The sequence below is a fragment of the Somniosus microcephalus genome, chromosome 5 (genome assembly GCF_052327205.1).
Source record: "Somniosus microcephalus isolate GS21.2 chromosome 5, FLI_Smic_1.0, whole genome shotgun sequence".
NCBI lineage: Eukaryota > Metazoa > Chordata > Chondrichthyes > Squaliformes > Somniosidae > Somniosus > Somniosus microcephalus.
The window spans coordinates 239,759,487-239,781,593 of record NC_140991.1 but is presented as its reverse complement, the minus strand read 5'-3'; the positions used below and the strand labels follow the sequence as shown (position 1 = coordinate 239,781,593).

Sequence of the window (22,107 nt, the reverse complement as noted above, 5' to 3'; positions counted from 1 at the left end):
TGAGAGAACTTTGGAAGATTATAGTTAGGACATCTGCAATGTGCTCACCTCCTTCCTTTAAAACCCTGGGATGGAAACCATTTGGTCCTGGGGATTTGCCACTCTTTAGTGCCATTATTTTTTTCATTACTGCTATTTTGCTTACGTTAATTTTATTGAGTCCCTGTCCCTGATTCAATATTAGTTTCCTTGAGTTTTCCTCTACTGTAAATACTGATGGCAAGTAATTATTAATATGTCCTCCATTTCCTTATTATCATTGACAATATCACCAATATCAGTTTTCAAGGGGCCAACATTGCTTCTGACCACCCTCTTTTTCCTAATATAATTGTAAAAATTATTTGTGTTGATTTTGATATCCCTCTATCATTGAAACATTTAAGATTCTGAGGGAGATTGACAGGGTTGATGCTGAGAGGTTGTTTCCCCTGTCTGGAGAGTCTAGAACCAGGGGGCATAGTCTCAGGATAAGGGATCGGCCATTTAAGACTGAGATGAGGAGGAATTTCTTCACTCTGAGGTTTGTGAATCTTTGGAATTCTCTTCCTGAAAGGGCTGTGGATGCTTCATCATTGAGTATATACAAGGCTGAGATAGATAGATTTTTGGACTCTAGGGCTCATGGGGAATCAAGAGATATGGAGATCGTGCAGGAAAGTGGACTAGAGGTCTTAGATCAGCCATGAATGGCAGAGCAGGCCCGAAGGGCCGTATGGCCTACTTCTGCTCCTACTTCTTATGTTCTTATGTTTTCATTTGAACCATCATGACAAACCAGAGGTGGGCTACTGGACGACGAGGGCTATTCGCTGACCACCTGGCTCATGACTCTGGTGCGCAACCCACGCACACGTGGGCAGCATGAATATAACGAAAGCCATGCTGCCACACGGAATCTGATAGAGTAGACCAATGACATACTTAAACAACGCTTCCGCTGCCTGGATCGCTCTGGAAGAGCCCTGCACTACTTGCCAGAGCGCATCTCAAGATTCGTCGTGGTCTGCTGCATGCTCCACAACCTCGGCATCATGAGGGCACAGTCCTTGCCACCACGTATACGCCGAAGAGCTGAGGAGCAGGAGGAGGAGGAGGAAGAGGATGAGGAGGAGGAAGGGAGGAGTTAGCCAAGACAACCCCTTTCTGGCCGGGCTGTCTGTGATCAACTCATTCGAGTGCGGTACCAGTAAACGTAACCTCAATTCCCTATTCACCAACAGTCCCACAGCTTACTTCTGTCCTCTTGGCCACTATGCTGCAATAAAAGCCAACAGAAAATAAACATCCCAAACCAGATTTATAAATCAAGCCATCCAATATTACATACCAAAGTCAACTAATCACCCTTGTGCATTCCCTTAGTGCCTGTCTTCCATGTACCTTTTCTGTCCTAGTGCTACCCCAGTGGGTGCAGCATGGCTGGTGCAAGGCTGCTGACTTTCAGTGGGGGAGACTGCAGATGGCCTTGCAGCACGGCCTCGAGCAGCTTTGGGCCTATAAGGCCCAGCTTTGGATTGCACCAGTCCGGGCTGGCTGACTGGCAAAAGCACAGGCGCTGGCAGAGTGGCAGTGGTGGGAGGACGAAAGCTGTCATCCTGAGAGAGGACAGCAGGTTCATGCTCCACGGAGCCACTGCCACTCCCCACGGGCGGTGCCTAGTAATCTGTTGGAGGCCAAATTGCTGGACTGCTGTGACACCCTGCAAGCCCCTTTCAACACTGGTAACCACAGCCATGATGGCAGTAGTCTGAGCTTCCATTGCAGCACTCAGATGGCTTCTGCTTGAGCTGCAATGGAAGCTGAGACATCGGCCATCAGACGGTACATCATGGTTGGGTCCACAACTGCGCTAATGGAGTTGCCCACCACTTCTGCGCTGGAAAGGATGGGCTCCAAGCTCTACGCAAAGCCCTGTGCAAGGTTGATGCCACACTCCTCCATGCTCCTTGACATTGCATGCAAGCTTTCTGGCAAGCCTTCCAAAGCACCAAGCATTTCATTGTGCATACCCATCAGCCTTCTATTGTAGGCCACCCCATCGAAGTCCTCATCTGAGTCCTCTGCGCTACCCTTGTCTCCTGCCCTGGCTGTAGGCCACTCGTGCCAGGTGACTCACCACGTGCAGATCCCGCCTGTATGCTACCCTCTAAATTACGCGCAATGTCAGTATCTGAGCTGGTGGCTGAGAGTGTGAAATTGAGTGACAGTGCTGTGTCTTCAGCATCACTGCCTTCTTCCTTTTGGTGTGGAGATGCCGGAGTTGGACTGGGGTGGACAAATGTAAGAAGTCACACAACACCAGGTTATAGTCCAACAGCGCTCCGAAAGCTTGTGATTTCAAATAAAGCTGTTGGACTATAACCTGGTGTTGTGTGACTTCTTACATTCTTCCTTTTGCATTTCCTGCTCCTCCACCACTACCTGGTCAGGTTGCAGTTCTTGGCTATCTGAAAGGAGAAAGGCAGAAGGGTAAGGTTGTGGTGAGGGGAGTGGGGGAAAGCAAGAGCTGCATGCTTATACCATGACGTGGGATGAGGTGGAAGTGGGATGTGAGGGAGGATTAGGTATGAGGATACTGTCTGTTAGCCAATTTGTTGATATTAGCTTATCTCTAGTCTTTCAAATAATCAGGATCGACTGCAAACCAATATGGTGGGAATATTGTGTTTAGTCAGAGTTTAAGACAGAATATAACACACTAGTTGTATAGCAAAAACATACAACCATGACAAGCAGCTGGTACCGGACCCAATCGGACAGACGGCTGGCATGCGCGAACAGTTCTCCGGCTTACTGCCTTTCCTTCTCTTGTCTGGAACCTCCTAACTTAGGTCAGCATGAGTGCTGGAAGCTCTCCCCTTCACCGTCTCTGTGAAAAAGCTTCCTCGGTCTTTTATTCTCTTTTTAGAGGTGGATATGGACAGGGCTATCTGACCTGTAAGGGCTCTTCCTAAACCAAGGTACCCAGTGGCACATTGACTTCGAGATGAAAATCCTCCCTCCAGGAGGGGTCTTCACAATCATTACACATGTTTTATTCTTTATACGTTTTGAAGGCCTACCCATACAGTTTTGGTGTCCATACTTAAGAAAAGACATACTTGCTCTCGAGTCAGTACAAAGAAGGTTCACTCGGTTAATCCCGGGGATGAGGGGGTGGTCATATGAGGAGAGGTTGAGTAGATTGGGACTCTACTCATTGGAGTTCAGAAGAATGAGAGGCGATCTTATTGAAACATATAAGATTGTGAAGGGGCTTGATCGGGTGGATGCGGTGAGGATGTTCCCAATGATGGGTGAAACTAGAACTAGGGGGCATAATCTTAAAATAAGGGGCTGCTCATTCAAAACTGAGATGAGGAGAAACTTCTTCACTCAGAGGGTGGTAGGTTTGTGGAATTTGCTGCCCCAGAAAGCTGTGGAAGCTACATCATTAAATAAATTTAAAACAGAAATAGATAGTTTCCTAGAAGTAAAGGGAATAAAGGGTTACGGGGAGCGGGCAGGAAATTGGACATGAGTCTGGGTTCGGAATGGTCATGGCCCTGTGGGTAGTGGAGCGGGCCCAGGGGACGTGTAGCCTTGTTCTGCTCCTACTGTGTTCTAATTCTGTTAGATTTCAGGAGATGGTTTTATTCCTGTTCCTGGCTGGGGTGGAGATCGCCTTTACAGAAGGTAAGTACTGTAGAAAATATAGGGACAGAGTGATCTCCTGGAAGAATTTCGATCGCCTAGATGGGTCGGAGAGGAATTTCCCAGATTTTTTTCTCCCAAATTGGCCATTGGGTCTTTATCTGGTTTTTCGCCTCTCCCGGGAGATCACATGGGTTCGGGTGGATGCAGAGTGATAGAAGATTTGAGGTTAGGATCAGATCAGCCATGATCTTATTGAATGGTGGAGCAGGCTCGAGGGGCCGATTGGCCTACTCCTGCTCCTATTTCTTATGTTCTTATGTTCTAATTTCTCCTATCTCCATTGTCCCTATCCTCCGTAGTTTGGAGTCAGATATGCCATTCTTGGCCATCGGTTCGTAACTGCTTGTTACCAGTTATTTATGTTCATGTTGTTCATGCAACTATTGTACCATGGAATGAATCATTAAATTCCCAAAGATATCTTCTATGTCGTTATACTTAATTAACTTACAGATTTTAAAGCAGCTTTGTTAAACAAAGTCAAAATCCTAACTTAGCATTATAATATGATTATTAGCAATAATGGAAGAAACATAGGCTTTCGGCCTCGTTTGGCCAAATCAAAGATACAGTCAACAACCTTTCTAGCACACACACCGCAGACAGCTAGTCTGGAAACAAGGTCACCGCCACGGTGCAGAATGTTATAACATCCACAGGGAACCAAAACATAAGCAAATTCTAAGCATCTATCCAGTTATTCTAATACTAGTCTGAAGAGACTTTTTGTCTCAAGTTCTAATCTATATATATAAAACAGTATGGCCTAGAAATTCGGTTGGTAGCACCAGCGATTAGCGCCTAAAGAGCCCGAGAATTGGGGTGTTACCCAATGTTCGGGCGGGCGCAATGAAGATAGCGACACCTCCCATATTGACTATACATTTAACGCCTGCGCTAAGTGTTAGCGCGTGCCCACGTGCGCAGGCAGATCATGACGTCATTTCAGTGTGCAACGCCTTTTCGACACCCCTGACCGGATATTCGGTGGCGCCCAGAACCTTGGCGCCCAGAACCTTTGCGCCTAGCACTGTTAGTGACAGTTCAATGGAACGTTACCAGGCCCTTCTCGGAGTCGGGGGGCGCTATTTAAAGGGGAAAGCTCTAGTATAAAAGCTGCAGCCACTTGGCCTGTTCATTGTAATCGTTGCTGGAGAGAGTTGGTGAGCTACTGTGGAGCAGATTTTTTGGAATTTAGCCTTAGAATACTTGGGACCTTCAAACCTGTCCGGAGCAGTTGGAGCGCTACACCTAACAGCGTTTCGACCGACTGGCATCGGAATGGGAGCTGCTTTGGAGGGCCACGTCCTCATGGCCGGACACTGTGAAGGGGCAGAGAGACGGCGGGAGAGAGGGCCGGGATTGGCCAGAAGGAGATGGGGCAATGGAGGTCGGCCAATCCGAGGGTACACTGCGAGGGTATTCAGGCAGCAGGTGTCATACCTTGCAATGTCGGAGGAGCAGTGTGTGCGAAGGCTCCGATTCGGGAAGGAGGTTGTAACTGAGCTGTGCCACCTGCTTGCTGAGGATCTGCAGCCGTGTCTACGGTGCAGGACCTCTCTGTCAGTGTCCGTTAAAGTGACTGTTGCCCTCAATTTCTATGCCACCGGATCCTTTCAGTCAGCCACTGGGGACATTGCGAATATCTCTCAGTTTGCAGTCCATTGTTGCATCCGGCAAGTTACAGCTGCCCTTTATAGACGAAGGCGTCAATTCATCACCTTCCCTCTGAGCCTGGAGAAGCAGGCGGAGCGCGCGCAGGGCTTCGCTGCTATTGCGGACTTCCCCATGGTGCAGGGGGCGATTGATTGCACACACGTGGCTTTGCGGGCGCCATTACTGAATCCTGAGGACTTCTGCAACCGCAAGGGGTTCCACTCCCTCAATATGCAGCTGGTCTGTGACCACCGCCAAATGATCATGGCAGTCAACGCCCAATTCCCAGGGAGCAGCCACGATGCCTTCATAGAAACATAGAAACATAGAAGATAGGAGCAGGAGTAGGCCATTCGGCCCTTCGAGCCTGCTCCGCCATTCAATGAGATCACGGCTGATCATCCAAATTCAGTACCCTGTCCCTGCCTTCTCCCCATATCCCTTGATCCCTTTAGCCTTAAGAAATATATCCAACTCTTTTTTGAATATATTTAATGAACTGGCCTCCACCGCCCTCTGTGGCAGAGAATTCCACAGGTTCACCACTCTCTGGGTGAAGAAATTCCTCCTCATTTCAGTCCTAAATGGCTTACCCCTTATCCTTAGACTATGACCCCTGGTTCTGGACTCCCCGGCTATCATAAACATCCTTCCTGCATCTAGTCTGTCCAGGCCTGACAGAATTTTATAAGTTTCGATGAGATCCCCTCTCAATCTTCTAAACTCCAGTGAGTATAAGCCCAATCGACACAATCTCTCCTCATACGTCATTCCTGCCATCCCAGGTATCAGCCTGGTGAATCTTCGCTGCACTCCTTCCATGGCAAGAACGTCCTTCCTCAGGTAAGGCGACCAAAACTGCACACAATACTCAAGGTGCGGTCTCACCAAGGCCCTGTACAACTGTAGCAAGACATCCTTGTTCCTGTACTCGAACCCTCTCGCTACGAAGGCCAACATACCATTTGCCTTCTTAACCGCCTGCTGCACCTGCATGCTTACCTTCTGCGGCAGACCTCAGTTTGTGACCTTTTTGAGGGGCCGGCTCACCCACGAGGCTGGCTTCTTGGGGACAAGGGCTATCCTCTCTGCCCATGGCTCATGACACCACTCCGTTTGGCCGCCACCCCAGCAGAAAAGCTGTACAACAGCAGCCATCAGGCGACCAGGAACATTGTAGAGCACACTATTGGTGTGCTCAAACAGCGTTTCCGCTGTCTGGACCATTCGGGGGGAGCCCTGCAGTACTCGCCGGAGCAAGTGGGTCACATCGTCGTCGTCTGCTGCATGCTCCACAACTTGGCGATTCGACGCACCCAGCCAATGCCAGCTGTCCCTCAAGGTCCAGCAGAGCAAGCGGACGAGGAGGAGGAGGAGGACGAGCAGGCGGACGAGGAGGAGGAGGAGGAGCATGCGGACGAGGAGGAGAAGGAGGAGCATGCGGACGAGGAGGAGGAGGAGGAGGAAGATGGGAGGGCTCCTGAAAGTGGAAGGACCATCCGTCAGAGGCTCATCAGGACTCGGTTCGAGGCCCCTCTGGCGGAATAATGGGTGTCATTCGTCCTGCGCACTTCGAATCTTTGAAAGGCTCTGAAGGCCAGCATGACTGTAAATAGTAACGTGTACCATTGCAAATTAAAACTTTTCTTTATTGTCACAAAAGTCCTTCCTTCCAGCATAACAACGTCATGTCAACAGAAACCATAACTAACAAAATAACAGTTAACTCTTCGGCAATGCCGCAAAACTAAACAAACCATTTCCAACAATCACAACAGGTGAGGGAGTCCTTGAATTTGGCCAAAGAAACGTCTCAGCACCTCCCTCTACTGCTGGCCCCTTGATGGAGAACGTCTTCTCTTTCGCGGTCGGCCCCGTCCCTCCCTGCTGCTCCTACGTAATTGAACCGCAGTGGCGGGGTCAAGGCTGGGGGACGCCTGCTGACTGTGTGGAAGCGCAGAAGCCCCTGAGGGACGGCCTGGCCGACCTCTGGTCTTGGAGGGTGTGGATGCAGGCTGCTTGATCTGAGCATGGCTGGAAGCAGTGTGCCCTGCAGGTGGTGGCAGCTGCACTGCAGACGTACCAGTGGTGGCATGAGCAATGGTCACCTGCCGAGAGAGGACACCTGCACCATGGTCGGATGACACACTGGCTCTCTGAGGGGACCGGTTCGGCTCATCCGCCACAATCGCCTGCTCCACTGATTCCTGGCCTTCTATGGTACTGGAAGGGCCCGGGGTGATCCTAGCTGATGCAGATAGGGTGGCTGCAGTGAGAGTTCGCGTTGCCTCAATCTGGGTGTGGATGAGGCCAGCAAGTAACTGCGTGGCAGCAGTGAGGACCTGTGTGGCAGGTGCCAGTGCTTCGGAGAAGCCCTGGACAGTTCTTTCCATTGCTTCGGACAAGGCCGGAGCAGTCCGTTCCACTGCCTCAGACAAGCCCTGGACAGACCTTTCCAGGGATTGTCCGAAGCTCTGAACAGTCCTTTCCATAGCAGCCTCGAAGCCCTGGATAGTCCTCTCCATTGCTGCCCCGAAGCCCTGGACAGTCCTCTCCATTGCTGCTCCAAAGTCCAACACACTCTTTGCCAGTGTTTCTATCGACTGAGGCATCCTCCCCACTGCAGCCATCAGCTCAGTGTGCCTGAGCTGGGCCTGGGTGCTCATTTCAGCCAGGCTACGCACCTCCTCTGCACTCTGTGCAGCAGTCATCACTCCCTGCCTTGCCCTCCGGGGAGCCGGTGGCCAAACTTGCCTACCCCCCTCGCGTTGCTGCATGCCGCTTGTTCCGGCAACTGGCTCATCAGCAGAGCCCCCGCCCCCCCCTCCCCTCCAGGGAACTACTATCCCCAGTCTGCAGATGTGTAGGCTCCCCTGAGGTTGAAACGGATGCTCCGGCTTCCTCCTGATCCTCGCCTCCGGAGGCACTGGCACTGGCAGCTTCAGGGCGCAGATCCCGAGTTGGTGATGCAGCATCTGAAAGCAGGGAGGTGGAAGAGTGGCTTTAGCAAAAGGACAGGTTGGCAGCAAGGCATGCCAGATTGCGGCAAGGCTCTGACATGGCTGCACACTGAGAAAGCATGCTGGCGGGGGGACCAAGTGGAAGGAGACAGCTGAAAAAGGTGAGAGCCTTACCCTCGCTGTCGAGAATGGGGTCGGCAGCTGCAGTGGTAACAGGACCACTCAGACGTCCTCCAAGAATCTGGTGCACTCTCTCCTCGAGATCTGTGAGAGTGACCACTTGTGGAGGTCCGCCACCGGTTCGACGCTGGTCCTTGCGGATCGTCGCCAGCTTGGACTGCAGGGGAAAGAAGGGGAAGTTCTGTTACATGATGCCCTGAGTGATCATCTCATGCCCCCCTTGGTGCAAGAGCCCTTACATGATGCCTTGAGAGATCATCTCATGCCCCCCATGGTGCAAGAGCCCTTACATGATGCCTTGAGTCAAATGTCCATGTGTGTGCCCAGAAAGGGCCATGGGTGCTTGCTGACAGATGGCCATTGGGGCATCATGGCAACAGGGTGCGCGAAGTCAAGTGCAGATGGAGGGAATCAGAAGTTTGCATAAACAACACCCTAAAGACCCGAGTGAGGTCGTTGAATTTCTTCCTGCACTGAACAGGGCTCCCGGTCGCCATGCTGCTGGAGTTGACCCTCTGAGAAACATCCCTCCAAGCTCGGCGGTAATCCTTTTGATTCGGCCTCCTGCCATTGTCAGGATACAGAACATCTCGACGGCGCTCCACTGCAGACACCAACTCCTCCAGAGCCTCAGTGCTGAAGCGCTCTGCTCTCTGTCTCATCTTCTCCATCCTGACCAAGTTTTTTGTGCCAGAGAAGGGCGAGCGCAGATTCTGAGGCCTACAGGGGGTTGAGTGTGGAAGCTGAGGCTGACTGACCCACCCCTTTAAGAGCCGGCTGGCGCCTGGAAGTCTCGTGGTTATCGGTAATTGAGATCACCTGCGCTGTGCCCGTCCACGCCGATATTGGGTAGCGCCGGAAGTTTTGCGCCTTAGGCCCGTGCAACGTCTGAATTCGCGCCACAATCCCCTTTGGGGGCAATGCAACCCAATATCGCGCCAGGCGGCGATAAATTTTGTCTGGCTATAAACTTTGCGCAGCGCCAGTTCTAACGCCTCAAGCGGGGCTATACCCAATTTCTAGGCCTATGTCTCTCTGCCTGTCTGTCTCTCTGTCTGTCTGTCCGGCTATACAATCAAAAGTTATAGAGCGTACCTACACATATGTTATATCAAAAGAAAGCTCATCATTAGGGGACTCTTGTAGGCGTATTTACTTTTTGGTCGGACAAAGATTGTGCAGAAGGTATCCAAAAAACGGTCAAAATTCCGCTCATTTGCATCGAGTGGGGGCGGGCCATCCTACAGTTGAGTGACGTGATGATTGACCAATCCTACAGTTCAGCGACCTGACGGTTGACCAATCGGTGCATGTGTGGGCGGGCCTTATCGTTCTGAACCGAGGTGAGTGGCCGCCATCTTGATTCCAAACTGTTCATTTCTTTTTCCCACTTTCTGCGTGTTTCTTTTCAAATCTACATTTTCAGCAAAAAAGAATTGCTTTTATTAAATTGTTTTAAAAAAAAGTTAATTCATTTGTAAATATTTTCTATAACCTGATTCTTTTTCCTACCTTTCCCCGTTTTTGTAAGGCCTCAAAGCCTGGGCCTCTCCTGCCCAGCCACGCCCGAGCTAGGTAATTGTCCCACAGCTTGTGGCAAGCTCCTCCCCCCACCCCCTCACCCAGTCTCCCCCGTCACGTTACCCGGGGCAACGGCGTCGGCCGCGAGGGACACGGGACAGGCACAGGGTGCGCGCGCAGCAGGTGACACACAGAAGCCCGAGGCATAAAGCGCGGGAAGCCAGCAGGTGAGATGCGGCGTCTCTCTCTCTTTTCCCCGCTTGGCGGTCTTGAAGCCGGCTTACGCAGGAGAGCGGGGCTCGGGAGAGCGGGGCTCGGGGGAGGGCGGGGCTCGGGCTGACCGGGGCGCTGCACTTAGCTGGGCCATGTCAGTGCGTGGGGCGGCACGGAGCTCCGCGGAGCCATCGCCGGCAGAGGGGAAAGGGTCTGCTGGCTCCCCCCCTCCCTTTCTCCCCCCCTCCCTTTCTCCCCTCCCTTCCCACCTCACACCCTTCCTCCCCTCATCCCCCTTCCCCCTCCCCTTCCTCCCTCTCCCCTCTCTCTCTTCCCCCCCAGTCGCTCTCTTCCCCCCCAGTCGCTCTCTTCCCCCCCAGTCGCTCTCTTCCCCCCGTCGCTCTCTTCCCCCCCAGTCGCTCTCTTCCCCCCCAGTCGCTCTCTCTCTTCCCCCCAGTCGCTCTCTCTCTTCCCCCCAGTCGCTCTCTCTCTTCCCCCCAGTCGCTCTCTCTCTTCCCCCCAGTCGCTCTCTCTCTTCCCCCCCAGTCGCGCTCTCTCTTCCCCCCCAGTCGCGCTCTCTCTCTCTTCCAACAACAACATGCCCTCAAAAAAGCCTCGGCACCGCCGGGCACTTAAGCTAGTACAATCATATAAACACAGTATTATTCGCATAACACCATATATTTTGGATACCCTCATTTCTAACACGTCATCTTGCATTGTGTCAGACTCACTGCTGGCCATGGGCTCAGCGATGGCCGCTCCAGCACCATCTCCTCCATGGGGGTAAGGTCATCCAGGCGTGCCTATCTCCCTGCGGGTAGTCCCTGCCACCTCTGGTTATGAGCCACCTTGTCCTGCAAGAGAGAGGGAAGTGTGCTGGTGAGTGTGGTGCTATGTGTTTGGGTGACGTGCCTGTCATGGTTGAATAGCTGACAGTATGTGCAAGCTGTGAGATGTGGGTGTGCGGCTTGCAGCAGTGGTAAGTGTGTGAGGGTGAGGTGAAGCTATGAATGTGAGGTATTGAGATAAGTGAAGTGGGGGAGGAGTGTTGAAATGAGCAGTGTCTGAAGCTCATGGTTCAGTTGTAAGGATATGGCATTTGATGGTGCAGTGACTGACCTTGACCATTAAACTTCTTTCAGCACTGCATCCAGGTCCTCGAGGCTACACTGCTGGCATTGACCGTGACAGCTATCTGCTCCAGTGCCTTCTCCAACTTTGTCTGGAGGGCTTCCTGGCCCCCTTTGGAAACAGGATCTCTCTCCTCCTGTCCACTTCCTCCAGTGTTGCGTCAAAGAACCTTGGAGCACGCTCTCTGCCATGTTGCGCCATTACTCAATGTTGTTTCTGCTCAGACTTTATTGCCCTGCCAGTTGCATCACCATTTAAATGCAAAACCATCCTTTTTTGTCTCTTTTTTTTAAAACTATTTTTTGGGTGAATAATGTTTTTCAACAGTGAGAGTTGATGGTCTCTGAGGTGATGAGCTGGTTTGGAATATTTAATGAGACCGAGCTGAATAAATCTGCATGCAAAAAGGATAAATTGTTGAAACTCATGTTTGTTTAGCTGCCTGATTCTGTTGGGTATTAGTAACTCCATCAGGTCAGCCCCAGTTACAATATACCAATTGCCCTTTAAAGAAAAATAGATTTTCAAATTTCAGCAGCAATAGAAAGAAAAAAGAAAAATATTTCAGTTAATCTTAACTAACTTCTTTATATTTCCAACAAATAGTGAATAATTTGTTTCAAACATTGGCTTTGCTTGGCTGAGTTACTAAACCTAGTACAGTAATGTGACTGAACTGATCGACATCCGTAAAGTGGCTGGTCACTAAAATATTGCAGCTGCAGTTTTGTCCAACTGTTGACCCTTGATATATTCCTGAAAAGTGATTTCATTTTTCCCTTTTGTAGTTTCCAATGTCTGATTTTTCTGGAATTTGAACTTATTTCATTCTTAGATTGGTCTTCGTTATCAAAAACAAAGATCATTATATTTATAACCCTGCCTATTTTATCTGTTGCATGTCTTGTGTTGCAGTGAAGCAGAAAGAATTGGTTGAAAGAAAGTCAGAAGATGAGAGTGAAGTGGACACATCTGCTCTTTGTCCCAAGGTTAGACAATATACCCCTGTAACACATAGATATTCAGGTCAGGATAGTAAAATACATGGTTTGTGAGTAGCATTAATTGAACTATAAGGGCTACATTTTATTACTGCATAGTTGCTAAATAACATTAGTACCATTGTCAGATATTATGATGCCTTTTGCTGCAAGATCTCATCAGCATGATGTGATGAAGGGGTTAGTGCATGTTGACAAGATAACCAAAATATCATTAAAATTAAGAACATAAGAAATAGGAGCAGGAGTAGGCCAATCGGCCCCTCGAGCCTGCTCCGCCATTCAATAAGATCATGGCTGATCTGATCTTAACCGCCAATCTACTATCACAGAACCATCTCCTGAATCTAACAGAATTAGACACACGAAATAGGAGCAGGATCAGGCTACACGGCCCCTGGGCCCGCTCCGCTACCCACAGGGCCATGTCCGATCCGAACCTAGACTCATGTCCAAATTCCTGCCCGTAACCCTTAATTCCCTTTACTTCTAGGAAACTGTCTATTTCTGTTTTAAATTTATGTAATGATGTAGCTTCTACAGCTTTTTGGGGCAGCATATTCCATGGACCTACCACCCTCTGAGTGAAGTAGTTCCTCCTCATCTCAGTTCTGAAAGAGCAGCCCCTTATTCTAAGACTATGCCCCCTAGTTCTAGTTTCACCCATCATCGGGAACATCCTCCCCGCATCCACCCGATCCAACCCCTTCACAATCTTATATGTTTCAATAAGATCGCCTCTCATTCTTCTGAACTCCAATGAGTAGAGTCCCAATCTACTCAACCTCTCCTCATATGTCCATCCCCTCATCCCCGGGATTAACTGAGTGAACCTTCTTTGTACTGACTCGAGAGCAAGTATGTCTTTTCTTAAGTATGGACACCAAAACTGTATGCAGTATTCCAGGTGCGGTCTCACCAATACCTTGTACAACTGAAGCAATACCTCCCTATTTTTATATTCTATCCCCCTAGCAATGAAAGCCAACATTCCATTGGCCTTCTTAATCACTTGCTGCACCTGCATACTAACCTTTTGAATTTCGTGTACCAGGACCCCCAGATCCCTTTGTACTTCAGTACTTTCCAGTTTCTTGCCATTAAGATAATAACTTGCTCTACGATTTTTCCTGCCAAAGTGCATAACCTCACACTTTCCAGTATTGTATTCCATCTGCCAAATCTCTGCCCACTTACTTAGCCTGTCTATGTCCCCTTGCAGGTTTTTTATGTCCTCCTCACTCACTACTTTCCCTCCCATCTTAGTATCATCTGCAAACTTTGATATGTTACACTCGGTCCCCTCCTCCAAATTGTTAATATAGATTGTAAAAAAATGCCTGATCGTTGACCTCAACTCCACTTTCCCGCCCGATCCCCATATCCCTTGATTCCCCTAGAGTAAAATAAATCTGTCGATCTCAGCCTTGAATATACTCAACGACTGAGCATCCACAGCCCTCTGGGGTAGAGAATTCCAAAGATTCACCACCCTTGAGTGAAGAAATTTCTCCTCATCTCAGGCCTAAATGGCCGACCCCTTATCCTGAGACTATGCCCCCTAGTTCTAGACTCTCCAGCCGGGGGAAACAGCCTTTCAGCATCTCCCCTGTCAAGCCCTCTCAGAATCTTATATGTTTCACAGAATCACAGAAACCCCACAGTGCAGATAGAGGCCATTTCGGCCCATCGAGCCTGCACCGACACATATCCCACCCGATCCCCGTAACCCCTACACCAACACATATCCCACCCTATCCCTGTAACCCCACGTATTTAATCCCCCTAACACTAAGGGTCAATTTATCATAGCCAATCAACCTAACCCGCACATCTTTGGACTGTGGGAGGAAACCGGAGCACCCGGAGAAAACCCACGCAAACACGGGGAGAATGTGCAAACTCCACACAGACAGTCGCCCGAGGCCGGATTCGAATGAGATAATTTCTTATTCTTCTAAACTCCAGAATGTGTAGGTCCATTCTGCTCAATCTCTCCTCACAGGACAACCCTCTCATTCCAGAAATCAACCTAGTGAACTTTTGTTGCACTGCCTCTAAGGCAAATATATTTTTCCTTAGGTACGGAGACCAAAACTGTGCACAGTACTCCAGGTGTGGTCTCACCAAGGCCCTGTACATTTGCAGCAAAACTTCCTTACTCTTGTACTCCAACCCCCTTGCAATAAAGGTCAACAGACCATTTGCCTTCCTAATTTGATTGCTGTACCTGCATGTTAACTTTCTGTACAAGGACACCCAAATCCCTCTGAACACCAACATCTAATAGTTTCTCTCCATTTAAAACATATGTTTTTCTATTCTTCCTACTAAAGTGAATAATCTCACATTATACTCCATCTGCCACCTTATTGCCCACTCACTTAACCTGTCTATATCCCTTTGCAGGCTCTTTGTGTCCTCTTCACAGCTTACTTTCCCACCTAGCTTTATATTGCCAGCAAACTTGGATATATTACACTTGGTCCCTTCATCTAAGTCATTAATATAGATTGTAAATAGCTGAGGCCTCAGCACTGATCCTTATGGCACCCCACTAGAGAGAGAAATACAGACAGAGCAGAGACTCCCTGTCTGTCTCTGCCCCATCTGCTGCCTCTGTCGCTAGTGGGGTGTGGCCTGCCAACCTGAAAATGACCCATTTATTCCTACTCTCTGTTTCTGTCCTTTAACCAATCCTCTATCCATGCTAATATATTATCCCCAGCCCCATGAGCCCTTATCTTGTGCAATAACCTTTTGTGTAGCACCTTATTAAATGCCTTTTGAAATTCTGAATATACAACATATACTGGTTCCCCTTTATCTACCCTGCTAGTTACATACTCAAAAAACTCTAATAGATTTGTTAAATACGATTTCCCTTTCATAAAACCATGTTGACTCTGCCTAATCATATTATGATTTTCTTAGTGCCCTGTTACCCCTTCCTTAATTGTAAAGATTTTGCTGACATTGTCATAGTCCCATACTACCACTTTGAAAACTATGTGTCAAAAGTGCTGCATCGATTATTATTTTTTTTCTCCCCATATTTTCCCTCCCATTTTCTTCCCTTTCTCTCCCCTCTTTTCCTGAAGGAACTGACATGTGCTGCCATATAGTTCCATGAATGCTGCCAGCCTCTGGTACCTCAACTAAATGGCCATTCTTCATTTGTGAACCTGGACATTGAGGGTCAGCAAGCTCTTCAACCATGGAGTCCGTAGGAGCGAAGGCTAACCCTGTCCTCGCCCTATGTCTACACACATGCACTTCCAGCACACATCACCAGATAGTATTCAGGAGCAGGAACGTTGGTCGCTTTTTTTCTCCTTCTTTAAATAAGATATATTTATTTGTTAAAATGAGATAAAACCAGATAATCTATTTTAGTGATGTTGGTTGAGGGAAGAATGTTGGCCAACGCACTCTTGAGAAACCCCCCCTTTTCTTTAAATAGTGCCATGGGATGTTTAACATCCATCTGAACAGGCAGATGGGTCTCAATTTAACGTCTCATCTGAAAGCTGGCACCTCCAACAATGCAGCATTCCCTCACTACTGCACTGAACTGATAGCCTGGATTATGCGTTCAATTCTCTGAAGTAGGGCTTCAACCCAGGACCTTCTGATTCAGAGGCAAGAGTGCTACCACTGACCCAAGGCCAACACTTACTGGAAATTATGGACATACCACTGACGATTTTCCACCAATTTAAAATGACTGAATAGAAAATCATGGGGAGCACACATTTAATCTCGCAATATTCTCTCCTGGCAGGTGAGTTTCCACACCAGGAGCACACATTCAGTAAAGTGGCACTTTGGAGTAGCCTACCACCTAGAGCAATGAAGGTACACTTGAAGCATTCATAGCCCAGTGTGCCTCAGCTATGACAGGGGGAGAAAATTTAGCAGGGAATCCGGCTCTTGACTATTTTCTGATTCTGTTGGAAATTACAAGTGTGAGTGGACACTTGGTCAGGATGTGGTTAAGTTCAGCATTAGATCTGAAAAAAATTGCCTGTAGTACATAATGGCCCAGATTTTGCAGTGGTAATGACGGCGAACTGTCTGAACCTGACCCCTCTGAAACTGACCGTAACTTCAGGATTTAGTGCATGCACAGATAAATGCGAAAATCCTGAAGTTGCGGTCAGTCATTCAGTGCCCCGCCACAGGTTTCACTGAAATCACTTGAACTAATGAAAACGTCCCCTTTTCCGCTCTAATATCGCTGTTAAACCCCGCCCCCCCCCCCCAAAAAAAAAGTTATGCTTTGTTCAACGAGGTGTAACTGGGTTTTTAATGGTGTACTGACTGCTGAACAACTGTTCTGGCCCTGAAAAACTAATTTTATGTTTGTGGAGCAGCACGGTGGCATAGTGGTTAGCACTGTTGCCTCACAGCGCCAGAGACCCGGGTTCGAATCCGACCTCGGGCGACTGTCTGTGTGGAGTTTGCACATTCTCCCCGTGTTTGCGTGGGTTTTCTCCGGGTGCTCCGGTTTCCTCCCACAGTCCAAAGATGTGCGGGTTAGGTTGATTGGCTATGATAAATTGACCCTTAGTGTTAGGGGGATTAAATACGTGAGGTTACAGGGATAGGGTGGGATATGTGTTGGTGTAGGGGTTACGGGGATCGGGTGGGATATGTGTCGGTGCAGGCTCGATGGGCCGAAATGGCCTCTATCTGCATTGTGGGGTTTCTGTGATTCTGTGGAATGTCAAAATTCCTCCATTATGACAAAAATTACTAGATTTTTAAAATAACATAAAATGTTTTAAACATTTTTTAAAGTTTGTTTTGATATTTCAGCTTCTACCTTAACCCCATGTCCTAATCTTTATTTTGCGCTCTGTAAATTTTTTAAAAAGTGAATGATAAAAGCTGCTTTTTATTTCCTGGTTTGCTGTCTGAGAATTCTTCAGTGTGATTGACTGCTTAGCCAGCTTGATGACACCACCGCTGCCGAACACTGGAGAGATCCCCTTTTGACAGCGCTACAATCAAATTAACGTTGAGAAAGCTAAAGTTTTCGCCAGAGATTGCAAAAGCTTTCTTTGAGGTCAGCGGCGATTGCCGTCGCTTCACTGCTGACCACAAATTCTGGGCCATTATACTGTTATTAATGCAATAGTTATGATGGTGTAAATGTTTTTAAAAAGACTTCCTATCAAAGTTACAATTTTGTGGGGGGATGTATTTAACTTTTTTGCATATCATGTAATGATCTAAAGTCATCATAGGTCATACCAGCATAGTTCACTGAAAATGATTTCAGAACCCTATCGTGTTCAAGTCATGGCTTTTGTTGCACCCAGGACAGAATTAGTCCAATAAAATATTAAAAGAATTTTTGCATGTTATACAAAGTTCTAGATTTAAATCATCACAGGAATTACAAGAGCATTTTCCTGTTACAAATGCCTGCATTTCCCATTTGATCAGCTGTAGCTGTGCGTTGTGCAGAACACCACCAACAGCTTATATTACAGTACTCTTCACATACAGAAAAATGTCTCAGGGCAGAGGGAAAAAGTGAACACTAAGCAAGAGTGAAAAAGGGAAACAGGAAGTGGGGGATTGAATGCACAATGAGAAGTGTTTTTAGGAGGCTTTAAAAAGGAAGGGAATTAGGGAGGGAGTTCCGGGGGACAGCTGAAAGAGTGGTCAATGCTAGTGGAGTGGGCAATCATAAGCAAACCTGTGTTGGAGGAGCAGAGGCTGCATGTGGGGTTGTGTGACTGAGGTAGGATGGGAGGCCAGGGAAGGGTTTGTAAGTGAGAATGAGGAACTTAAAATCAGTTAGTTGGGTAAGGATGGTATGCAGGAGAGGATGTGAACCGAGGAGTTCCGAATAAGTTACAGTAACTTTGTTTTGGTATTTCTACTGTTATTCTGTAGGTAAACAGCTCAGGAGTTGGCAAAGAACTATCTATTTCTGATACCGAACCTTCAGAAACATCCTGGACAGAAAATGGAACCTTTAACTTGTCAGGAGGTCATACACCACAGACAGACGCATCAGATGGTATGATGAATTTGTGCTACCATTGACGAGTATACAGATAAGGAGCATGTTGTTATACATACGGCACGGTGGCATAGTGGTTAGCACTGTTGCCTCACAGCACCAGGGACCCGGGTTCGAATCCGGCCTCGGGTGACTGTCTGTGTGGAGTTTGCACATTCTCCCCGTGTTTGCGTGGGTTTTCTCCGGGTGCTCCGGTTTCCTCCCACAGTCCAAAGATGTGCGGGTTAGGTTGATTGGCTATGATAAATTGACCCTTAGTGTTAGGGGGATTAAATACGTGGGGTTACGGGGATAGGGTGGGATATGTGTTGGTGTAGGGGTTACGGGGATCGGGTGGGATATGTGTCGGTGCAGGCTCGATGGGCCGAAATGGCCTCTATCTGCATTGTGGGGTTTCTGTGAATTTCTGTGAATAATGATTTTTAGCAAATGAAAACTTAAAGGTTGAAAACTCCTGTATTGTATTATTCTGACTGGGTAAATTCTAGAGTGGAGGAAATTTGAGGAGAATATTTTGCCTTTGGAGACATTTTCTAGGGAGAATTTGCTGGGAATTTTTAAAAGGGTGGAGCACATGTTTAAATTTTGGTGGAATTTAATTGATTTCATATACAAAGGTTGGTAGGCATGCATTGTTTAGAGTAAAACACCCCGTTATGTCAAAAAGAACACATTTTAAAGAGGCTTGGGGATACTAAGTTCACAATTGTGCAGGTTTGTGGCCAACTAGACAGTAGTTTGGATAACTGGCTAGACCAAATCACCATGTAATTGTATATTGGCAGGTAGGCTAGTTTACCTTTTAGCACTTGTTCAATCCTAAAGATTTGTAAATGTTTTAAATCATAGTATTTTAGTAACAGTATCCATCATTCACTATGGGAAAATCCATCTAAGAAAAATCCCTTTACTAAGTTCCCTTCGTAAAATTAGGTGTTCTCCTACATATTGCCTCCCTCTAAGCAATCTGTTAGCTTTTTTTTCTGTTCTTCTGCCATTATTTAGTTTTAAATTAGAACATAAGATGTAGGAGCAGGAGTAGGTCATTTGGCCCCTCGAGCCTGCTCTGCCATTCAATAAGATCATGGCTGATCTGATCTTGGCCTCAACTCCACTTCCCTACCCGAAATTGCTATTCATTGTTTTCATACTGTATTTTTTTTGGTGATTCAGTTTTTAAACTTAGTTTACTGTGACTCAAGTTTGGTTTTCTCATCTTCAAAGAAGTATCAAAAACAGTGTGATAAAATACTACAAATAGTTTAATGATGTTCACATCCTTTTTTTATTCTCCCATGTTTTAATCTTTGATTCAGATCTAGATCGTCCAAGTGATCATGAGGAAGCATTTGCCAGAGATCTTCCAGAATTCCCTTCAATAGATAATAAGGGAATAATAGATGATGATGATGACTTGAGCATTGGCATCCCTACTCCTCCGATTCCCAGTTTAGAACCGAATGAAGCAGATTCATATCAGGAAGGCATACACATGGGAATTGCTGTTGCTGGACTTTCCCTAAACTTGTCCAATGAGCAGAGCTTCAACCTGATCAGCACTATGGCAAGTGACGTCATTGCTGCAGCAGTGTCATCTGCTGTGAAAGGCCAGTTGCAGGCCATCGAAACCAACCCCACCACGCCACCACAGCTTAATTCGAGCGAAGAGACTGACACTGAAGAGGCCGATGACTTTGAGTTGCTTGATGAGTCAGAGTTGGAACAAATTGAGAACGAATTAGGACTGGATCAGGGCCAGGCAGCAAGTCAACAAGCCAAAGATGGCAAGTCAGGCTTTCTCTCAAACCTACTGGGAGGTCATTAAGCCTTCTTTCAGGGCTGGAGAATAAACATACAGACCACATGTGAACAACAAAACAAACACAAGCTACAAGCTTATTTACTACAGTTGTTCCCAAAAAAGAGCCAAACCTCATAAATATGATCTTGTGAATATGGAACTAAGTGCAGCAAAGAAAGAATGAAAAAAAAGTGAAATAGTACTGCACATTTATCAGCATTTAATAATCTAGTTATTGAAGGAACTGATTTGATTTGTGTTATTTGGTATAATGGGCCACCTATTTTGTGTGTGTTGTCTGACTATAATCTTTATGCCTTGAAATAACAGCATGGAAATTAATCCTGTCTTGTCAATCTGAGTTGTTAACGACTAGCTTTAAAAGATGTTTTAACTAACATGTATTGCCAAATCTGAAAGTCAGATATTCAACGAACGCAATTTTTTTTGACTTGTGCGCGGAAACTGACAATCAGTAATCAGCTTCTCCTTGGGCCTTGTAGCAAGTTGGGCTGCTAAGGAAACAAAGTACCCCTTTTTGCAAATATTTGCAGTATTTTAGATATTTTATAAAATTCAGTCCTTTATGTATGTTATGGTAGCCATGCCCTTGGCATTGTGTTCAAGTAGAATGTTCAAAGAAAGCATAGTAGAGGCATGTTTCACACTTGAAATTATTAATCCATTTCTATGCTTGTACGTTTTTAAATACATAATACCAATCTGTACTGCACTTTCTGCCTTATTAAACTGCAGATTCAAAGAAAAATATCACATTAAAACTTAGTTTGTCACGTGTTACAAATTAAATTTTATTTTTTTTGTTTTGATTAATAATACTTTAAATTTGCACACCTTAGTTCTCTTAGTTAATGGGCCTAACTCTGGAAATAATTAGGCAAACTTTTTTTGTAGTTGGAATGAAATTGTAATTTGCTCTATTTGTAGATGAGTGAGTCCCACAGCAACCAATCTAGTTGCTGTGTTAAATTAATTACTTGCAGGATAGAATGTTGAAATTATGCAATACATGTCCTGAAGTTAGTAGCTAATTTATTTTAAATGTTATTAATTGTGTCTGTACCCAGTGATGTCCCTTGTGCCAAGGACATACATGACCCACAACTGAGATAGTAACCTTTCTTCCATCCTGGTTCATCCCACCTAAAGAAGCAGAGCCTGAGAGAATACTTAAAATTTAAATATGTACATTAAAAAAAAAATCAAGAATTTTAGATGACAACACACATTTTAAATGTTATATCCCTCACTGAAATAAAATAGCAAGTAAATATATCAGGTTAGGGCTTTGTATGTAAAAGTGCTAAAATATCCAATTAATTAATTCGTCCAGAGTGGTCTAGTGGAAAGAAGTGTAATTTGCATTTGCCTAACCCCTCTAAAGATATTTGAGTAGGTATTAATTTGTTCACTAATCTTGTTATTGGTAAATTTTCTAATTGAGCATAGGGCAAGGAGCAATTCCGTTAAACAAGTCATCAAAACTTAGCTTTTTCTTGAATATCATGAAAAGAGAAACAAAAAAATCTAATTCTGCAGCTTGGTTTTATTTTTGTATTGATTTGTGTTGACTAAAGTTATATACTCTGATTTTTTTTTTAATTTTGCATTTTGGATCAAACAACTTAAACAAGTGAACTTTTACATTCATCACTCCTTTTGGTTCTATTTTAAGAAACAGGTCATTGTTGAGATACCACGGCAAACGTGGGAGTCGAGACCAGAGCTATTGAAAACACACTGCTTTATTCCAACCACATGACAAACAGGATCTAGAAAAGCCCGCGCATCCACTTAAATACTTCCCAGACAGGAAGTGCTCCCGGCAGCCTGTCCCTGCGGGAAACAAGTTGCTGGAGGAAAGGGCCCCCGGCTGGGGGC

The 22,107-nt window shown here is 46.6% G+C and overlaps 1 protein-coding gene across 1 annotated transcript in view; it reads left to right on the top strand.

Annotated features, from left to right (window-relative positions):
- LOC147117621 (reticulophagy regulator 1-like) overlaps positions 1–21,816 on the top strand; it is a 43,421-nt gene extending 21,605 nt beyond the window's left edge. The window contains exons 2-4 of the mRNA XM_085988755.1: positions 12,279–12,352; positions 18,275–18,401; positions 19,721–21,816. Of these exons, the coding sequence (XP_085844881.1) occupies positions 12,279–12,352; positions 18,275–18,401; positions 19,721–20,229 (710 nt within the window). The 3' untranslated portion in view covers positions 20,230–21,816. The remainder of the gene's footprint in view (positions 1–12,278; positions 12,353–18,274; positions 18,402–19,720) is intronic.
- Positions 21,817–22,107: the final 291 nt, after the last annotated feature.